Source organism: Coturnix japonica, chromosome 8 (assembly GCF_054131305.1).
Source record: "Coturnix japonica strain WE chromosome 8, WE-NBRP24, whole genome shotgun sequence".
NCBI lineage: Eukaryota > Metazoa > Chordata > Aves > Galliformes > Phasianidae > Coturnix > Coturnix japonica.
This window is the reverse complement of record NC_140670.1, coordinates 3,333,300-3,349,604: the sequence shown is the minus strand read 5'-3', so window position 1 is coordinate 3,349,604 and position 16,305 is coordinate 3,333,300. Positions and strand designations below refer to the sequence as shown.

The following is a 16,305-nucleotide window of genomic DNA, read 5'->3' as shown; positions in this document are numbered from 1 at the left end:
GCTTTTTGGTAGTGTTCATTCAAGTGGATAGGGATCACTGAAGAATGATAAGCAATTCGCTACGCTCATTTTAGTTTGAGAATATTGTTTAACCTTAAAAACAAAGTATTACTTTTTTAGGTTTGTAGCTACAGAGATTCATATAAAATGTGCTCAACTCTTAGAAAAGCGCTAATAGCTCACATACCATTTTGAACCTAAATTCTGGCCAAATAAGTTTAAAATAACATATTTAATTACCCAGGGAGCAGGTGCTCCTTAGCGTAAGTTCTTAAAATGTCTCTCTTTCTCATTCTTTTTGACTAAACAGTTTTATGCACCAATCCCCAACCATTCGTTGTTTTCTCCTCAGATGTCATCCATGTTCCCAAACACAAGTTTCACAGACGTGTCAAAATGTATTGTTACCCTGTCTATGAGTAGTTGCGTGGTGTTGCTTTGAACCTCAAACCTGCTGAAATCAATAAGGCTCTTGACCTCAGCAGCTTTGAATGAAGACGGTAACTGTATTAATATCTGCAAGGCATGCCTGCAGTGTCAGTTGATCCAAGTCTTTGCTTGGGTTCAGAATCAGTGCTATTTACGCAGATGAGCTCAAGCGTGCACATTTAACTTGTGGTCTCCAAGGAGCAGAGCTGACGTGCCCTATGCCCAGATGCTCCTTAGTGAAACTTGGACATGTCTGGCACAGCAGTGCCAACTGTGTTATCGCCCAGTCGGTTAGCGTGTGCTTTCCGCCCGGCTCCTCAAACTATTTCCAATCTAAGAGCCAAGACTACTGATGAAAAACACATGCTTCTTAAAGCTTGAATTATTTAAGGAAACTTTTGAGTGCTTCATGCACCCTTAAATGAGACGTAGTTGTCAGTCTGTTGTTTTTAAAGGTGCCATTCTTCAATCAAGATAACCAATATGGTGAGCTTGAAAATTTGTCAGAAGTGTTGGCTCTTATGCTAACCCTTACATACTGTTACCCAGATTTTCACCCTCAGTTCGCTTCTGGCTATAACCCATGTAACTAAGTATCTGATAGCCACTACTTCTTTTTTCTTTCTGATGCACCCAGTTTTATAAGATGTGCTGGAATACTTGCATATAGACCTGCACAAAGTAAATCAAGAGTATATGAACCAGAATGTCATGAGGGCAGCAGGCTTCACAGAGAGTTCCTTTGTAGCAGAAACCAAGTGGATTTGTACTGAGTTGTATTCCGAAGGCTCATGCTTCAGTAGCACCTTTGGGTTACTTTTTTTTCCTTCCCCTAAGAATCATCTCTGGAATTCAGCTCAAGTTTTGAGTACGAAGTTACAGGTAACATTTCACTGTGAACGCTTCATTACATCACAGAGACCATATTGCATTTCTGCCTTCCTTTCATCTTTTTATTTCTTTACTTGAATCTTCAAATAGAAATTTTCATCTGAAATTTCCTCCTGCGATATTTCTTTAACCTAGTGTCGCATAAGAATCCCAGGAGTTGCATTTTTCCCATGTTGTTTTTTTCTGTTGCTCTGGCTCCACAAATACAACTAAAGCTGAACTTAAGCATTGAGTCCTGAACCTGTCAGCAAAGGATGTTCGTGAGAGGAAGAGCACGCCCTAATGCAAAGCTTTTATTAGTAGCTGTAGTACAGACAGAAATCCCAGAGTTACAAATGTTACAATCTCATATTGAGATGTAGTACTACCAATAATGAGAAAGTGTATTCTTACTTATTCACACTTAGACTCTGTTAAGCTTCTACAACTGCAGGCTTATTTGGAAGAAAAGCATCAAGCCAGCCAGCTATTCACTTTTTGCTGCAGAGAAACTATTTTGTGGTGTTCTTGGAAGAGTCAGTTCACGTGAGTTTTAGCCATGATGTAAAACTGTTTGCTTTGTTCATACCCAGGTGTTTGTACCCTTTCTTTTAAGGCACAGGTAACATTTCTGAACAGAAAGTCTAAACCTACGCTTTTGATTCTGTATTTCTGTAGCATACACTTGAAATCTGAACTTCTATTTTCATTATTCATTATAGTCTTTTATCCTGTGAACATTATTGCCTTGACAGGGAAAGAGGGGAAGAAGAGGAAATGAGGTCTTGTGCTGACACTTAAATTAAAAATGTGAGCTCTGGGTGAAATGGTGCAGCAAGCACCTTTGCAAAGGAGTTGAAAAACCAAAATACCTTAATAAAATGTGCATGGGGATACTGTGCTGAAACAAGATTTGAGTATTTTTCTTTGTGATTTGAGATGCCACCTGATGTGTTTTCAGCTTGTAAATGGAGCAGGAAAAAAAAAAAAAAAAAAAAGAGGAAGCACTGATTTCAGCAGCTAAGGGGGAAAAAAAAAAAAACATGCTATATTTTTAAACTTTGTGCAAAAAGATTCTTTTTGTGTGGGATTGCCCAGAGGCTGGTCACTGAACTACTATAGTCCTTTCTTCAGCTCTGGGACTGTCACTTACACTTTGCTTATACATTGAAAATGTGTGATCAGAATGACTATTCTGGTAGTCGTACGTGTAGTTCAGAATAAATGTCAACATCAAGGGCTATCTGTGTGCCTCGGTGCAACCCTGGCCTCAGTTCAGACCTATATGTAGTAGACACTGCTAATGATTAAAGATGGTACATGATCAGAGATTTACCAGTAGAAATGATGTTTCTTTCTTGGTAGTAAAGTGTATAACAAAGGTAACTGAATGTTTTCTCTTGTTTCAGCAGTAGAGGATATAGGCATGGAGCAAGAATTTTGCTTTATAGCAAAAACCTGCAGTAGAAAAAGGCATTGTGATACCTTTGAGATAAGCAAAATCAGTTCTTAGTAGTCAAAGGAGAACGTTTGTTTGGCAACCTGTGATTGATTGCAGCAAAAAAAGGACCCAAAAGTTTCCTTAAAGGAAAAGAATGCTTTTGTAAACTCTAGTAAAGAACCCTGGTGCTCCTCACTCTAAGAATGAGCTGAATACCAGGACATGTGAATGTACTGAGGATTTGAAAATCAGAGGGAGTTCCTTAAACAGCTGAATATCATTCTTTTAGGCTTCTCTTTAGTTCATTCCTGTAACTTGTCAGAAACACAACACAATTCATTTCTTTCTTGAAGCTAGTTGAAATGTGCCATCTTAAAAACCCATCAGTGCCAAGTATATATCACTAGTGTTATGTCAGGCTGTTTCCAAGCCTTGTCAATACAATTTTTTGCCGTCTTGCTGACAGCATTTATGCTCTAAGACAAGAGCATAATAGCTACTGTGTGCTCATGATTAAAAGTCCTTGCAGGAAAAGCTCTGTTTTATTAAGCAGTGATGTACACATCTGGGATAGGGTTTTCCTTGCTGTTTTTTGTTTTTTGTTTTTTTGTTTTTTGTTTTGTTTTGTTTTGTTTTTTGATGATGGCAAGTGTAATACATTTTTTTATGAAACTATTTTATAAGCAGGTCTGTAACGCACTTAGAAAAATTAGTAGTCAAGTGCAGATGTGTTGTAACATTGTTTCGGATCTTCTCGTGTCCTTTAATTTCAAGCATATGCATGTATTGCTTCCAAGAAAGTACTATAAATGGAAAATGAATAGTACCAAATAGGCAACATCTTACCTCCCACGTTTTGTTTTCTAGAACACCTAAAACATGGTAATATAAGTCAAAATGGTCTCTTAATTCATGGCAAAACTTCAGAGAAATAAATAAATAAGGGTAACAATAACGACGATATTTCACTTCCCAGATTGAAGAATTGAATCGCAGGCTCATAGCTCCCTTGAGTGTTTGGGAAGAGAATAGCAGCTCTTAATAATAGAGCACTTTCCTGTGAGAGAGGCACGTTTCTGTCATTAGCGTTTTCCTGGCAAATTTTCAACCGCCAGCAGCAAAAGTTTTCATTGATTGCCTCCTACTCTAAGGAGGTAATGATACTGTTGTCACTTACTTTCATGAACTGCATGAGTTGGAGAAAATTAAGGAAGATGTTATAAGATATGGATAAAACACAATTCAGGCTGAGCTACTTCCCTTGTCACTGCAGAAGGAGTAGCAGAAGAGTTTTTAAGCATCTGAGCTAAATATAGAAAATAGATTTTGCAGTGCAAGTAGTAGAGAATGCGAAGTAAAAACCGATCAAGTCACAATCAAGTCATCTGCCTTTCAGAAAATCAGAAGGGGACACATGCACCTGTTCTCTGACATTCAGACCCCTTTCACCGTGGCTCAGGTGGAGAAGCTGCTGCCTCTGATCCCCTTTGGAAGAAATAGACCTTGTGTACTTATTCAAAGGTCATACCCATAACATTTGGTCAACAGTTACCATTTTGTTAATTGCCACTCTGGACTGACTATGAGAGGATAAAGCTATCTGTGAGAAACCTTGTTGTGTACTTGATTTGCCCTACGAAGATAATAAGGAATAGGAAATAGATGGAGGTGTTTGTGGTTATTAGCATCCAGATTGCATTGAAATGTCAGAAAATGATCCTTGATGCCTTGGCTCCATCTATTTATAATTGACTGGAAGGCTCACGTTCATTTTGATGATGCAAAATCGAGTGCAGCTGGAGAAAAGGAAATGGGGAAACTTGAGATAAAGTGGTAATGCAGCTCAGGAGTTTGTGCATGTAGAAATCCTTGTCATAAATCAACAGCTGGTTTTTTTTTGTTGTGTTTTGTTTTTTTGTTTTTTTTTTTTGTTCGTTCATTTTTGTGACTAGGGATTGTGAAAATTTAGGACTTTTGTCTTAAGGAAGGAGCACAGTGATCTAAATCTTCATCTTAATGCAGGAAATGCATTGTGATACTGATGCTGTTCTGACTAGGATAATTCATTTAAGCTTATTTGTTCTTACCTTTAAGGATCTTCTCATCTCATCAAGTATGCTGAGTAACTTCTGTGGATAAGATTGTCGTGTGGTTTATTTTATTTTATTATTTTATTTTATTTCTTGCAGGTTTTAAATGCATTTTATTCTAAGCACCTTGTTCCATAATGTTGACCCTTTGTATGAGCTCAGCATTTCTGGAGTAAATATATGAGAAAGCTAATTGAAATATAACAAGAGTTTAGAGCACTTGTATGTCACTACATTATTAATTGAGGATTTTATGGATTGAGATTTACAACTTGTGTACCAGCTTTAGCACAGAGCAGCAATATGTGCTGGTCTTCTCTAGCTTCTCATGCATCACAACCTCTGCACACATGCCATATACAAATGCATTTTGGAACTCACATACAGAGTGCACATGGAGGGTGAATAGGAAATTGGTCGCTGTTTTGACAGTTGAAAATAAAACAGCAGACTGAGTCCACCCTTTTATCTTGGCATCTCTTGTCATGCGGTGTGGAATAATTCCACTTGCAAGGAACGTGAGCACTGAGAGCAAACATGGAATATGTTGAGATGTCAGCGTTTGTTGAAACCAGAGAAGCAGAAGAAGAATCAAAGCTAGAAAAGATGGTGGACTAGTGTTTATAGTCTGTTTGCAGTGGAGCTGATAGTGCTGTAAAAATAGCTTTGCCACACTTAGATACCCAGTTTTGCCTTTCTTCTTGATAACCACGGCTCCTTTCTATCCACCTATGAAGTAAAGAACTAAAATGACCATACACGTTGTAAAATGAAGAACTTGTGATTACTTCTCCATTCTCTTATTTGTAGGTCTTCAGTGGAGCTTGTTTGGCCTCTCGCCCTAACTGCTTCCTGCTTTGTAGAGAATATGTTATGAACTGTTCCAATGCATAGTGCATTGTACAAGGTCTTTCCAGGGATAAGGAGGTACTTAAAACAATCTCAGTAGAGAAATATACAAATATTTAGGATCTTATTTTCATCTCGATACATGCATATCGATGCACATGTGTGTATACACACTACCTTCATGGGTATTTAAGTGAAGATTTTTACCTGTCACCTGCTCTAAGCAAACTCAAAGCCTCAAATTTTGCAGCATTTGATGTGTGAAATCTTTGAGATATTTTCTTCAGTGTTCTTCAACTTGCGATTAGTTGCTAAAGTGAAATACAGATCACTGGGTATTCACTTATATGTGAACATATTGGGCCCATACGGAAGTGAAACGCAGTGGTATATAAATGAAACATCATAATCTTTTTTATTAAACTGCCATGTAAACACCTGAAATTTGACCTTAATGGAAATAAATTCTATCACCCATTTATTAATGTAGCATGCTGCCAGTCAGTTTTTCTATCTTATATTTCTGCTCTGTACACATATTGAGTCAAATTATTTCCAGTTACTCTCAGGCACTTAAGCCACGCCTCAAAAAGAATCATTATGTAATCAAATAAACAGTGAGAAATATTGAAATCAGGATTTAAAGAATTTGCAGAAACTCCTGCAGTTTCTCAGAGAAGCTTTCTGTGCTCATTAGTTTCTATGAAGAACAGCATATGTTTCGGTAACACTGGTGTTTAGATCAGTGAGCCATCAATATCTTGTTGTCTTGATGATAAGTAACAAAACTATAAGGAAGTGAGAGAAAGGAAGCTTCTAGCCCTTCTGGTGCTTGTGGAAGTTCAAAAGTGAGTATCTGAAATTTACCTGGAAGTATGGTCTCTCAGGAGAAAAATGTAGGTGCCTGTTTGACCTCAGCCTGAAGGCAGATATCAAGAAACTTGTAGAGCATTGGTGGTTATTGTCCCATTTTCTGGAGCCAATCGTGACTTGAGGCCAAAATTGAAACCATGACTATTCTCACAAATCCAACTGAAATACTGATTTTTTAAATACATTTAGGGATCTGACTTTGGACTTGAGCTTTTAAAATTTATGTTCAAAATGCCTGACACCTTAAGAAAACATTATTTTAATCTAATATATCTCTTGGCTCTGGCAGATCTATCTTAATAATGTCTTGTGGAATTCTCATTTTCAAGATTGGCGTGTGAATACAGGTGGTCAACTGGGCTTTTCTATCGCATATTTGTATCTACATAATTTGTATGTTTCCAATCAAAATCCAGGCTTGTTTTCATGGGAACGTGTTGAGGAAAATCACAAGAGAGGCAATTAACTTAAAGCAGGCCCGTTTATCAGGTCTGGAATTTTTCTAGCCATTGTTTCTGCTCGCCATCAGTTTGCAAGGACCCGTTCCCTCTGGAAGTATCATATTCTATAAAACACGTGTATTCCTCTGGTGCTGCTCCTATTGAAATTCATTCTGTCATCCTCCAGCAATGGTGCTACAAGTAAATGCACACATCAGGTGAAACAGCAATTACCAGGCTCCATAAAACTCGAGCATACTTTCAGAATGCTGGGCGTGCAGCTCTGCAGTGATCAGTCCACTCTAACCTGGGATCCAGAGAAGCAGCTTTACAGAACAGGAATTCATTACATTTTTGGTTTAAAACAGTTTCTTATGTTTGCAGTTTCACATCACATCTGTTACAATTCCTGTAATTATCAGCTTAAAATAACATACCTAAAAATAAATAACGTCGTCCCGCTGAACTGAAGTAATGGCTTGCTATGGTTAATTTGGTGTTCGTCAGCTCTTCTGTTGTGGTTCTGGTGACTCTCAGACGTGCTGTCATTTATACCCAGGGCAGTGATGCTGCTGCCTAAGCTCAGTGCAGTGAGTGCAGAATTAAACTGGGCTTCTTTGCATAAAATCAGGTGAGTCCTGTGATAATTTGTGCCTTGAGAGGTGGCTGCCTACCCAGCGAGGCAGGAGGCTCACACTGTGCCTGGCTGCCAATGCATGCACATGCACAGTGCATGCTTCCGCCACAGGTGCTGTGTCCCTCCTCACCCGGGGGACAGACAGCAGGCAGTGATAAGTGCACCAGGCTCTTCCCCACCATCTTCAGTTTCTGGCACTGAGACTTATTCCAGATAAGAAAGCAGCCCATTAGCTCATGCTCCAACATAAGCTGCAGATGTTAGCTGGGCTCCCCCGCAGGTCCTTGTTGGCTGCTCCTTTTCAGAAGTGTTCAAACAGCTATGCAGGTTGCTTTGCTTCGTGTTATTTTTTGCCTTGGTGAATATTAGTTCTTTGAGCAGTTATCTCTGGAGATGTTCAGCTCACTCTATTGGAAATAGTCCTTCTCCTGTGATTACCTTTTACATGAGTCCCAGTGCAATGATGGATAGTGCGGAACTGAAAGAAAGGTTGGAGTGATTTCCCTGCGTGAGGTGGAGATTGTTCTCTGTGTCAAACCATCCCTGACTGAAGAGCCACTCATATAAATGCTGGCAGAAGCACATCTATTCTTATGGGATGGAGCGGCCTGTGTTAAGTGGCAGACATAGTCTTGAATACCTTGAAGGATATTCAGCCCCCAGCGTTGTTTGTAGCTATGCTATTTCATGCTACCCTTCCATTAAGTGTCAGTGTTTTTTCTAAATGACTGTCTTTTGGGTTAATAAGGGTGAGTTTACTGCTTAGTCCTGTAGGGGCTAGAAGGACATTAAGTAGATGAATCCTTTAATTTGAAATACACAAGTGCATCCCTACTTTTGTTCTCTGATGAATCAAATGCTGGGTATATTAATACTAGTAATGGAACATAATGGCTACTCATCAGAAGTAAAGATAATTATTTCAGGAACACAAAACTAACCTTGCCAGATAATTGCTTGTTGAAATCTGATGCTGTGCAACAAATGGAGAGTTATTAGCAGCTGAGTCCCGTGTTTGTCCGTTATGTCGTTATTTCCTATATGCTAGAACAGTAGGGTTATCATTGCATTAAAAACATGCACCTTTTCTTTGCATGTCAGTTTTTGATGTGGGATTTTGAGAGGTCTGCTCTGTTTTAAGAAGTTACCATGTTATCCTCCTAAGTGCTGGGGCTGGCTCAACAAACTTGTCCATGTGTGGATTGTACAGGTGTCTGTTACACATCAAATGAAAAACAACCATCATTCCATTTCCAGTTGGCTGACTTTTTTCCTTATGTTCTTTTTTTTCTTTTTTTCTTTTTTTAAAAAATTCAAACTAATGTTTGTGTTTTCAATGCTTTCTAATCCAGCAGACATCACGAGATGGCGGAGGTTCTCACATAGTGGATAAGAAGTGCAGTGTATAATACGTAGAGTGAATGGAGTGCAGAATGTAGTAGTCAGAGAAGCATTTTTTCTGATGTCATGACTAATTAAACCCAGAGCAACTTTAAGGAAAGATGTCACATTTCAGGCATTTGATGAAGTTTTTACATCAAGATAGGAGCTTTGGATCAGTTGTATGGTGTAACTTAAACCAAATAGTGCCATTTATGCTCTGAAGCTTCACTACTATCTGTTTAAAACATCTGTTTGTTTAGCCGAACCTTGTGCCTCAAATTCAGTGGCAGGCCTTGAAGTTGAGCAGTGTGCCGCTTCCATTCCTCCTGTGGCTTTAGTCATGAGGTTGGAGCATCAGCATCTCTTTGGTTAGGATGCTGTGGGCTGCTCGTTGCCACCTGGCCCTGAGCAGTAGCCATGCTGTGTGGGCTGAGTCTCTGCAGGTGAATCATGTGGACTTGGGTTGCTTTTGCAATTGTCTAAGCATATTCTTTCCCAGAGCAATGCTTGTGCCTAGGATCATTCACTGGAGCTCATGCTATTCAGAGTCTTACCTAGAAAGCTGCAGACGTCCTGGGAGACAGATTTTCATGCTGAACTTCTACAGCTGAGTAATTAAAAAGTTTAATGCCAATTGACCTGGTGATTGAAAAGTTGAATTACGTTTTTCTGCCTCATAGTTGATAATAAGAAGGCAAGTAACATTGCTATACTCCGTACACATCGTTTCCATTAAGAGTAGTCCACCTGTGCTACTCAAGTATTCAGTGACAAGCATGAAAAATAAAAAACATGTGAACTTTCTACAACATGATTTGTTCAAAAAATCAGTTTGCTTCCCAAAATGCATCATTCACCTAATAATTCACATTTGGGAACAACAACAACAACAAAAGCCACTTGACAAACTGCTTTCTTTCAAAAGCATAAAGGCTTCAAAGTCTGTGTAATCTCATTTCTCCACGCTCATTTTTATCCGCTTTCTCTCCTTGAACTGGAAAAATGCTGTCCTAACTGTATCCATTTCCTGTAGGAGCTATTAGTCAGTAGCATTCCATCCGCTTCAATGTGATCACTTTTCCAATCTGTATGTTACTGATACGCTATTATCATGTTATAGTGCTCATCCATCAGTTTGCAGTGTTTTCTGTGCTGATTGCAGAGTCAAGGCGAGATGAAGCATTCTCTTTAAAATACTAATAAAAAACTTCAGAAATGCCAAAACATTCCAATAATTCCCTCTCTCTGTCTCTTCATCTCTCCTATACGCAGTAATGTACTCAAATATGCTACAGAGCAAAAGCTTCTGATAGTGGATTTCAAGGTTATGATGTGAAATGTTTCTCTGCTTTTAACTCCTAAGCAAAAGCACTTGAACCATCAGTTTTGTAACCATCTCAGCTCCCCCTTATTTAAGTGGGGTATTCTATAAAAGCTCCATCTGGTTTCCTTAGGAATCTTGCACAAATTCTTGGAAATCGATTTTTGTCAGGACATGAGGCACTTTGACCAGGATTAGAATCTCTTCCTCCTGCAGTGTACCTTCCAGATGGCAAGTTTATTTATTGAATCTGGTTTTAACTTACTGAGGCTTAAAGGAATGAACGCAATTCTGAGAAGTGAGTGCTGCGTTTCTACTTGAAAAGTCTCCTTCAAAATCACACTCCAAAGATTGACATGCAGAGTGTGGTTTCTGCTCGGGCAATCTGTTGCATACCTCTCATCTTTCCCAGTGCTTGAAATGGGATTAAAGAGTGGCATGAAGCACTTAACAAAATCCCAGCATTTTCAATATAAGCAGCATGGGATGAATCTTGTTACGATAACATGGCTAAGTCAAATTTATCTTTCTTTTTTTTTTTTTTTAAAGCCATCTAACTTTCTACATTGCTGTAAAGAGTTCTGATTTGAGGTACTTGTTTTCTGAGTGAAACATGAAAGTAATTAATATCCACTTAAGCCACAGGTTGTGTCCCCTTTGTCCTTCCTCACATTAGAGCTGTTCACCCTGGTCTTAGAAATAAGTAAGTATTCCTCCATCCTATTGCTAATGTTGTGTAAGTCTCACTTGCACACATCAGTGAGTTCTATCTATCTATTTACTTATTTATCAATCTCTTTTCATTGAGCACTGAATACCTGGTATAGAATTTCTTGCGAGGAAGTTTTTACAAATCTAGAATCGCAATCTCATAGAAAATACCTGAAGGGTATTTGCACCGGGGCTGGGCCTTCTCTTTGGATATCACCCTATACCTTTCATTAATGGGCCTGTTTGTTAGGAGTCCTGGTGGTGTGGATTCCCCATCCTTTCCTGCACTTCCAAAAAGAGGCAGGCAGCAGGGCTGGAAAAAGATTGGAAATGCATTAGAATGCTCAGGTAATGGGGTCAGAGTGAGAAGTAATTGTTTTCTACTCGATAAGGGGCTCTAGGAGCTACTGGTTAAATTGCTTTTCTAAAACTCCAAGAAGGGTTTTTGTTGGTTTGCTTTTGAATTAATTACTCTGGAGCAAAGTCGCCTACTGCATCGCTTTACTACTTTATTCACATATTGCAAAGCATTTGTCGAACAAGTAATGGGGTCCTGTAAATCACATGGATGTAATTGCATCCAGGGATACTAATGATGTCATGAAGCATTGCAAGGTAGAGTGGTTTCTGTGGTGTTTCTGAAGGAAATGAACTCTCATTCAGAGTTTGTTTGTCGTTCTCTCCATTCAGTAAAATAGCATATGAGTCTAATAGCAATATAAAATAAATGATACATCCTGGTAGTATTTGGAAGATGTTTTGGCTTTATATCCAAACTGTTACTGCTTTGCTGCCATCATTTCCATTTCTACCTGGCTTGCTTTTAGCTAAAATAGTCCCGTCTTTGTACCATGTGGAAATTATTTTCATTCGTTCAGCAGATGTATGAGCCTTTTACATGTCTTACTCCTTATCAAATCAGATTATATGATAAAAAAAACTCTGCAGAATGTTCTGCAAGTGATCTGTTGTGTGGGAGCAACCACGGGCAGTTGGTGCAGATGGAGGACATGTGTGACAGCTCCAGTACTTCAGTGCATGCCAGTATCACTGTTTACATATGTTGCAGGTGGGGTATCTTTGCAGTTCATTCTAACATCAGTTTGCCAGTGCACCCAAACAAGTTATCAGTCTTTTTCATCCAGCTGCAGTAGATAGAGATGTTGGCCTGTCTCTTTGTGATTCTGAAAGTCCCACCCAAACTTTACTTATCTTCAAATGAAAGACTTTATTTTTAAATGTGGAGGCATCATTCTGTTTAATGACCATATTGCAATCCAGGACTCTGTCGGGCTACTCAGTATTTCTGACAACTCAGTCAGTCTGTTTACACTGGAAGAAGACCTGAGAGGTGTAGGTATGGACCTGGCAAGCATATGTTTTTTAAGTGTTCAGCTTTAACTGGGCTGTGCTTATAGCAGAGCAGTTTCACTTTTAAGAAGTAGATGACTGTGCAACTTCAGCATGAACTATAAGCCAGGTCTTTGATGGCGATGTCCCTGGCTTGAGTGCAGCAAAACTGATTTATGCTAGATTAGGATCCGCATTACTCTCATCACTTTTAACGCTTCCTTAATCTTCACAGAATGGAGCCTTCAATTCTTTGCAAGCGTGTCTCTTAAGAAAACGCCAATGCAAAAATCTGTTAACTGGGATGAACTCTCCTGCTTTGTGCCTTCCTTTGCAGCTTCCTTTGGTCTGTACTTCCCCAGAAAGGAATACTCAGAGAACGTCTACATTGACCAACCAGCAGGTACACCGCTCCTGCGCATCCACGCCCTGAGGGATTCACATGGGGAAACAGCCCACTTTCATCTGTGCCAGAATCTCATCATTTCTCGAGCGAGATCCCACGAAAATCACTGGTTTCAAATCAGAGAAAAAATGGGACTTCTCTACCTCAGCAGGAGTCTAGATAGAGAAGACTTTAACATGCTGTGTAAGTATAAGAAGACTAATTTTTCTAGTGGAAATTTCTGTTGTTAAAGCATCTTCAGATCATGAGATTTATCCTTCAGCAATAAACACTGAATTCAGAAAAAAATACCCCAACGCCTATTTTAAAATGAAGAACCAGACCTAACAAAACCTGCAGGAAGCACAAGGAGATGCATACTGAAGCAAATGTTAATCTGAGACAGATCTGGTTACTCTCACTACGATACTGAGATTTTTTGTTTATTCACTTACTGATGCAAATTGAGCCAATTCTGCTGTGCCAATGTTGGGTGCTTTAGTGACTGCACAGTTGCAGTTAGATGACAGACTCTCACATAAACAGCCCTCAAACTTTGGCAACGCGGACTCATGTGGATTTACAAATAATACCAGTGGTTCTTGGAAGAGGTGGCTGTGTACCTCTCTGTCCCTCTGGAGATATAGCCTTGTTAAGGGACTTACTGTTCAGCTACAGAAATGGGTTATCTCAGGCTTTTCCTCCTCTTTTGTGCTCTGTCAGTAAACTGGTCCTGGTGATTTTGATCCATGAGGAAATTATCTTTCGATGATGGAGAAGGAAATGGATGAGATGCTAATGGCACACTGCTGTGATCAGTTGCAGAAATTCTGCTGTTGGACAGCCTGTACCAAGTGATGAGTTGGAGGGCCATAAATCGACACTACTCTTTGACTGAGGTGCCTTGATGTTTAAATGTTCAGCTTCAAGGCACTTACTGTTTCGTTTGTTTAGTGCTTAGTATCTCATCCTTTTCCTCTGCATTTTGGATACTAATAAATATCAGATACCCATTTGTAACTGGGCAAGGGAAGAACAGCTATCTGTGACTTGAAAGTCTTAGGGCTTCTTGTTTTGTTCATATCATGGTGACCTATAGAGCCTTTCCGAGTGAATTACATCTGCCGCAGAGATGTTATCATTCTGTCTGTAGTCAAATGCTGCTAATCAAAATAATTGAGTCTTGAGGGTATTAGTAGATGCCACAAGTTGATTTACATGTCTGTGTTTATCCTTTGGCCAGCTCTTTATATTTCAGAATGATTAAGCAGATTGCGCTCTAAACAATTTAGTCCATACCTTCAACTGCTATAAACTGTCACAACACTGTGATTTCATTGACAAAAGTCTTGAGTCTGTTTGTTACCATTTTGCACTCTTTTCCCCCACTGCAACCCTACTAGTCCCTTAAAACAACAACAACAAACAGTCAAAAAGCTTATTACCAGCAGTGACTTGTTGTATATTAGTGTCTTACATGCAGATCATTGGTATCATTTAGTGAGGTTCTATAACTTAAAACTTGTGGCATGACACCTATTAGTTTTTAGCTTTTTGGGGTTACTAGGTTTAAGGTCTTCCAACCATCAAGTGGTATAGTCAAGAATTGTTGTTATGTAGCAGAACTATACAGCTGTTTGTGAAATAATGAACTAGAGCACAAAAAATGTATAAGAAATGGACTGTCTTCCATAAAACATTTTGTCTCTTGTGTTCTTTCTGAAGCTGTAGGGAGCTGGATGCCATTATCAAAGGTGATGCTGTATGTCTTCCTCTCATCTCACCCTTTCCAAGAGAAGGAATGTGACTCTGCTACTCGTACCACAGTTGTCCTCTCCTTGATCAATGCTACTGCCCCAGCTTGCAGTTCACTGACGGCAAGGCAGCTTTGCTTCACAGAAATGGATCTTTCCTTTCACATCAAGGAGAATAAGCCCCCTGGTACATTTCATCAGCTCCAGTTACCCTCAGCTCATCATCTGTGTCAGAATCTCAGCATTACCTACAAACTGTTGGCAGGTAAAACTGGAACTGAATCATGTGGGACCCAGAAATAGATGCAAACAGCTGCACTGTTAAGATCTCTCTAGTAGTAGATCCTCTAGATTGTTCCTTTAAAGGAAATTCCTTTCCAGATGTGATCTGAGCCTGAATATTTTGCCTTTGAGTTATGCAGAAAGGATGGGTAGGAAGACATGTCTCCTTCCTGAGGGAAAGATGGGCTTTAGAAGTTTGTACCTGGTAAGAGAAGACTGGGGATATTTTGAGCTTTAAATTGTGCCTCATCTGGACCGCAGGAACTTCCACGTATTCTGCCTATCTTAATACACCTCCACAACTTTTTTTTTTTCTATTTCACTTCCTAGCCTGCCTTTTGTTTTGCAGTCATGATGTGTAAAGGGATTTATTGCAAACAAATATTAAAGAAGAAAACTATCAGGATTCTGTAGTGGGAAGCAACTTGCCCCTATTTACTTTGTGACCATGTTTTCCAGCTGAAGGCCTGCCTTTTCGGTACAGTGAGAACACCACTGGTGTGAGTGTAACACAGCGCCTGGATCGAGAGGAGAGAGAGAGGTACGAACTGATCGCCAAATGCACCGTGAGAGACGGCTTCAGGGAAATGGAGGTTGAGGTGCCCTTCCTCATCAATGTGTTAGATGAAGATGACTCTCCTCCCTTCCTTCCCAATGGCACTGACACTGCAGATGCTGTGGTGGAGTTCAACAGAAAAGAGGTAATGTTCTCCTTTATTTGGTCCCTGAAATTAGGAGCGTAGTGGTTGTAGGTCACTAACATTGAGGATCTTGCTTTAATGCTCTCCTCCTATTTATCCTTAACTGTGCCAAAGTGATCATTCATGAGGTCTGAACCCGCAGATGTCTTTCTTTGTGCCTCTTGCACATGTACACTCATTGCTTCAGTAGAGAAGTCTACAAGTGGGCTCTTTGGCTCTTCCTACCTAATTCGGCAGTGGTATATGTAAGATGCAACTTTATGGGCCTGAATGATGCATATTTTATGCAAGGATATATATTCCATAACAGCAGCTTTGTTTTGCAGTCACATTTTCATTCAGTGTGTTTTGCTCATAGTTGTGTCTGAAAAAGAATGATTTTAGGAGTTTGCTGCCACCTCCAGACCAGAGCAAGCACTTACAAGATGCCCACAAACGTACCATGTTTGGTCATAAAGCAATTCCTGTCTGCTTTTGAGAACTTTAGGATTTGAGAGTTTCACTTTTCTCTGGATGAGAAACCCTTGCTTTACCTGATACTTCCTCCCTAGCTGTAATGACTGAAGCTAAATCCGATTAAAAATAAGATTGCCAAGGTGTCATTTACAGGTGTTTGTTGATGATTGGTTGTTTTTTTTCCTTCTTAACAGGAAGGTTGCCATTGTTTGCCTCATTAAATATTTGTTTGGAAAGGTACTTCATTAGTTAATAAAAATGGATTGAGTACTCCTAGTTGCACAAGCTGGGAACAGTGTATTTTGAAGCTTGCATGTGGCTCCTCACTAATTC

The 16,305-nt window shown here is 39.5% G+C and overlaps 1 protein-coding gene across 4 annotated transcripts in view; it reads left to right on the top strand.

The window, feature by feature from the left end:
* The window catches only part of RET (ret proto-oncogene), a 75,066-nt gene that overhangs the window by 28,252 nt on the left and 30,509 nt on the right, over positions 1 to 16,305 (top strand). For all 4 annotated transcript variants that reach the window (XM_085553817.1, XM_085553816.1, XM_015866142.2 and 1 more), the window contains 3 exons: positions 12,732 to 12,983; positions 14,505 to 14,798; positions 15,275 to 15,516. In XM_085553817.1, coding sequence (XP_085409943.1) covers positions 12,732 to 12,983; positions 14,505 to 14,798; positions 15,275 to 15,516 — 788 coding nt within the window. The remainder of the gene's footprint in view (positions 1 to 12,731; positions 12,984 to 14,504; positions 14,799 to 15,274; positions 15,517 to 16,305) is intronic.